The sequence below is a fragment of the Chiloscyllium plagiosum genome, chromosome 32 (genome assembly GCF_004010195.1).
Source record: "Chiloscyllium plagiosum isolate BGI_BamShark_2017 chromosome 32, ASM401019v2, whole genome shotgun sequence".
Classification (NCBI taxonomy): Eukaryota; Metazoa; Chordata; class Chondrichthyes; order Orectolobiformes; family Hemiscylliidae; genus Chiloscyllium; species Chiloscyllium plagiosum.
Window position 1 is genome coordinate 3,148,828 of NC_057741.1, and position 5,169 is coordinate 3,153,996.

The following is a 5,169-nucleotide window of genomic DNA, read 5'->3' on the forward strand; positions in this document are numbered from 1 at the left end:
GTGCACCAATACCTTATCCTTTTTCTTCAATTTTTCCCCTCACTTGATCCTCATGTGATATAGTTTAAAACTCTAACTACATGCCTCGTTATTTAATTTGCTAATACACTGCTTCAAACGTCGGCCAGTAATGCAAAAATAAGTTTCTGTTCCACTACGGCAGTTTGAGAATCTATGCATAAAAGATACAGATCTAAAATATTCATGTGAAACAAGTATCTCTCACTCACCTGAACACGTAACTCCAGCATCCTGACTGTGTGTGCAGTTATTCCCCACTTGTGGGTTAGCAGAACATTGATCGAGGGCAGACTCTGTCCCATTACACTTCACATCATCCAACCAAATGTGTCCAGACCCATATCCATAGTAGGCTCCTTTCGGTGCTGACAGGGCTGTCCCACAGTTCAACACTCTGCAGACCACACTCGCTGCTTTTTTATCCCAGCTGTTGTCACAAACAGTTCCCCAGATGGAGTTACGATAGACCTCAATTCTCCCGGAACACATGTTGGTACCATTCACCAGCCGGACAGGTACTGGACCTGAGTAGAACAGGTAAGACAGTTAAACTAGTCATAGATTTTCTGGGAAGTTGTTGTCTGCATATTTTATCACAGGTATCAAACTCCCACGCATATCCAGACCTATCCTACTTCCCTAATCTCTCCTATATCAGCAGTTTTCGCCATGATTCCAGCTCATATCCCAGGGTAATGCTGTCCAAGGTGATAATGAAGCATGAGCCCTGAATTGCGTGGACTCCCTCCCAAAGGTCCAGCAAAGATAGCAGAAACCATGTCTTTCTTGTCCTTTGTGAAGATCTTGGTACCACTCAGTATGATAGATGGATCCACTGAGATATTGCGTGAGCCTTCACGTCAATAACAGTCGCTCACCTGGTCAGAACATTGTTATAAACTGGCAATAAGGTGTTTTTCATGCCAGCCCCACTCACCTGAACAGATCACCCCAGCATCTTGGCTGTGTGTGCAGTTCTTCAAGGAAGTAACAGAGCACTGATCGAGGGAAGGTTCTGTCCCAAGACATTTCACTCCTGAAACCCAGATGTTCTCACTCCCCGCTCCAAAGTAGGCTCCAGTCTGTGCCGACAAGGCTGTCCCACAGTTCAACGCTCTGCAGACTACCTCCGATGCATTTATGTCCCATCCATTGTCACAAATGGTTCCCCAGACGGAGTTACGATAGACCTCAACTCTTCCAGAACACATGTTAGTACCATTCACCAAACGTAAGGGCACCGGACCTGCAACAGTGATGGAAACTGATTTGAGGTAATCTGGTTAAATGTGAGGTGATGCAGTTAGACATGACAATTAAGGTAATTGAATATAAAATAAACATTGAATCCTGAGTAGCACCAAGGATCAGAGGGATCTTAGCGTTCATAGCCACTGATCTCTTAAGGCATCAGGGCAGGTAGATAAAGTGGTTAAGAAGTCACGTGGATACTTTCCAGTATTAGCTAAGGCACAGAGTTTAAGAGCAGGGAGGTTATGCTGGAACATATAAAATGTTGGTGAGGCCAAATTCTGGAATCCACATTATTGGTGGGATTGATTGTAATGGAGGTGGTGCAGAGAAGATTTATCAGATCATTGCCTGGGTGGGAGAGTATACTTATGCAGAGATTGGACAGAATGTGGTTGCTTTCCTTGGAGCAGAAGAAATTGGAGTGAGGGACGTGATTGAGATGCATAAAATTAAGAGGGGCATAGATGTAATGGACAGCAAGGAGCATCAATGATCATTCGACATTGATTTAAACTAAGAGGCAAGAGGTTTACAGAGAATGTGAGGAAAAATGTTTTAACCGACATGGTGATGGGAACCTGAAGATTACTGCTTGTAAGGGTGATGGAGGCAGAATCCCTACAACATAGATGCAGGTCATTTGGGCCATCAAGTCTCTACTGACCCTCTGAAGGTCATCCCACCCAGACCCACCCCGTCCCTGTAATCCTGCATTCTGATGGCTAATCCACCTAGCCTGCACCACCCTGGAAACTATGGGCAATTTTGCATGGGCAATCCATCTAACCTGCACATCTTTGGAAGGAAACCGGAGCACCAGGAGGAAACCCATGCAGACATGGGGAGAATATGTAAGCTCCACACGGACAGTTGCTTGATGGTGTAACCAAACCCAGGTCCTTGTGCTGTGAGGTAGCAGTGCTAACCATTAAGCCACTGTGCTGCCCTTTAAGGAACATTTCAATGTCCACTTCTGGTGCCAAGGCATACAAGGCTATGGGCTAAGTTTTGGACAATGTGATTATAGTAATTAGGTGGTCGTTATTTAATGCTGAAAACCCTCTCTCTGTGCTGTAGACCTCGCTGAGTCTATGGATTTTCACTGGAGTTATCAACTGGAGATTTAAGATGGTTAGGTTCCACCCTGTACTACCAAGCATAAAGAACATAAAAGAATGCAGGATCCAGAGGTCATTCATGGCTGCTCTGTATTAAAGCCCCTTCTTGCATAAATTCTGCACTGGCTTCAAACTGAAAAAAATGGTTTCTCTTTTCTACACGACTAAAATCTTTTAGCCTCTTTGACAACTTGATCAGATCACTCTCTGATCTCCTATACTTGAGGAATTACAAATTTAGTCCCTGTACCCTGTCAGATTATTTAACTCTTTTACACCCCAGAGCCTTACTGGGTCATTTTTCCTGCATCCCTTCCAATATCAACATAAGCAAATGCACAGGTTTGGACTAGTAATACTGAAAATGTACATTCTAATGTCCTAGGACAATTTGAGAACAAATACATACAATAGAAAATTAAATTTTCTCACCAAAGAAGGTCACCATACTCACCTGAACAGGTCACTCCAGCATCCTTCCTGTTAATGCAAGTATTCACCCCCCATGGATTGGCAGAGCACTGACTGAGGGCAGACTCTGTTCCAAGACATGTCACATTATCCAACCAAATCTTCCCGCTCCCGTTTCCGTAGTCACCTCCTGACAAGGCTCTCCCACAATTCAACATTCTGCAGACCACATTCATTGCATTTGTGTCCCAGCCATTAGCACAGACAGTCCCCCAGTCAGAGTCATGATAGACCTCAACTCTTCCAGAGCACATACTGATCCCATTCACTAATTGTACAGGGACTGGACCTGGAATAGAAGCAGGAACACAATTAATCTGTGAGTTTATCAACAGAAGCAACATGAGAACGTGAGAAGGCCATTCAGAAACATGACAATTTCTGCCATTCAATTAGGTAAACATTGATTTGTAACTCAATACCAAATTATATGCTTTTGCTCCATATCATTTCTTATTCCTCGCTAATACAAATCGTCAGTCTCTGTCTTGAAAGGTTGAACAGAATCCTTTGCTTTGTGTAAGGTAGTGCTTCCTGACATGACCTATGAACAGCCTAGCTCTAACTTAACACACTCGATTGTTTGGACTTGCACCACCAGAGAAAACTGGTTCTTTTCATCTCACCTATCGGCAACAGAGGGTGCTGCTGAGAAACAACTGAGGAAGATTCTGGGAAGTGTGACGATCCCTGTTTTTTTTTGAAGACAGGTTGTAAGGTAGAGGTATTGAACTGGATACTGAAGACAACTTGTGCAAACAACTTGTGAGGCCTTGGGCCTTTTTTAAACAGTCTGAATGGTTGAGGCTGGCTCTCACAGATCCGGATTTCTGGGTTTTATTTTTCAGTAGCATCAGAAGCCTTTGGGGTCTCAAAAGAATTGGAGCTTCAGTCAATGTCTCTTTGCTGCTATTTTCTCTGAATCTTCTCTTGATGTTCTTCCCTCCTGGATTGAAGAATTGTAGTGAGAATCTGTGTCTGAATCTGCCTTTTTGCCAAGGGGTGTGTTTCTAGGATATTACTATATTGGAACAGTTAATTAGTAAAGGTACTGTATCTACTCCAGTTGGTCCTGCTATAATGCATGTTTTCTCAAAGCGAATTGGCTACAATGCGATTGAAGAATTTAGACCATTATTTGTAGAATGTGAACCTTCCTTCCCTGTATTGGCTACAATGCGATTCTAGTCCCATTGGCTTAAATGATGCTGCTTTTACGTGATTTTTTTATAACGTGGGATTGCATGGGAACCGAACTATCATGTTTTGTCAGAACAAATTGTATTTGGTTAAGTTTTCCAATAGTTAAGTTATTCTAAATTCTTCTTTCTTTTGTTTGTATTTTAACTGCAATGTTTAAATAAATTGTGTTTTGCGTAACAGTGACCAGTTGCAATGCATCTGGAATACAGCACTTCACATCTACCTTTAAAATAAGCAAAAGGGTCTGGTCTGGTCTATAACACCAGAGACCACCGAGGAGTGAATAAAGGGGAGGCAAGCTCCACGCGAGTGGCCACTTTGAGAAAGGTTGCTTTGTGGTTGAACTGCTGCTGGAGGTTTAAGTGAAGGCTTAAGTGAATACCAGATCTCAGTGAGGAGGTTGATCAGCAGCGAGATATGGCAGTCAGAGGAGTAGTGAACTATTGCAACTGCTGAAGGCACGAGGGCAAAGGACAAGTAGAAGGAAATTAAACTGTGAAGTTGCAACCATCAGGTAAATGGTAAGTAGTTTCACTTTTTTGTTATTTTCTCTTGGCTTTGCTGCTGTTGTTGTTAAGGGTTAAGTCATGTCATGAGATGCTAGATCGGTGTCATACTCTTAGAGTCATAGAGTAATAGAGATGTACAGCATGGAAACAGACCCTTCGGTCCAACCCGTCCATGCCGACCAGATATCCCAACCCGATCTAGTCCCATCTGCCAGCACCCGGCCCATATCCCTCCAAACCCTTCCTATTCATATACCTATCCAAATGCCTCTTAAATGTTGCAATGGTACCAGCCTCCACCACTTCCTCTGGCAGCTCATTCCATACACGTACCACCCTCTGCATGAAAAGGTTGCCACTTAGGTCTCTTTTATATCTTTCCCCTCTCACCCTAAACCTATGCCCTCTAGTTCTGGACTCACCGATCCCAGGGAAAAGACTTTGTCTATTTATCCCATCCATCCCCTCATAATTTTGTAAACCTCTAGAAGGTCACCCCTCAGCCTCCGATGCTCCAGGGAAAACAGCCCCAGCCTGTTCAGCCTCTCCCTGTAGCTCAAATCCTCCAACCCTGGCAACATCCTTGTAAATCT

General features: G+C 43.5%; 1 protein-coding gene across 1 annotated transcript in view; it reads right to left on the reverse strand.

The window, feature by feature from the left end:
• Positions 1-5,169, reverse strand: part of LOC122539245 (deleted in malignant brain tumors 1 protein-like) — a 52,063-nt gene that overhangs the window by 26,089 nt on the left and 20,805 nt on the right. Inside the window, exons 4-6 of the mRNA XM_043673946.1 lie at positions 2,848-3,153; positions 959-1,267; positions 231-545 (exon numbers count right to left, since the gene is read on the reverse strand). Of these exons, the coding sequence (XP_043529881.1) occupies positions 231-545; positions 959-1,267; positions 2,848-3,153 (930 nt within the window). The remainder of the gene's footprint in view (positions 1-230; positions 546-958; positions 1,268-2,847; positions 3,154-5,169) is intronic.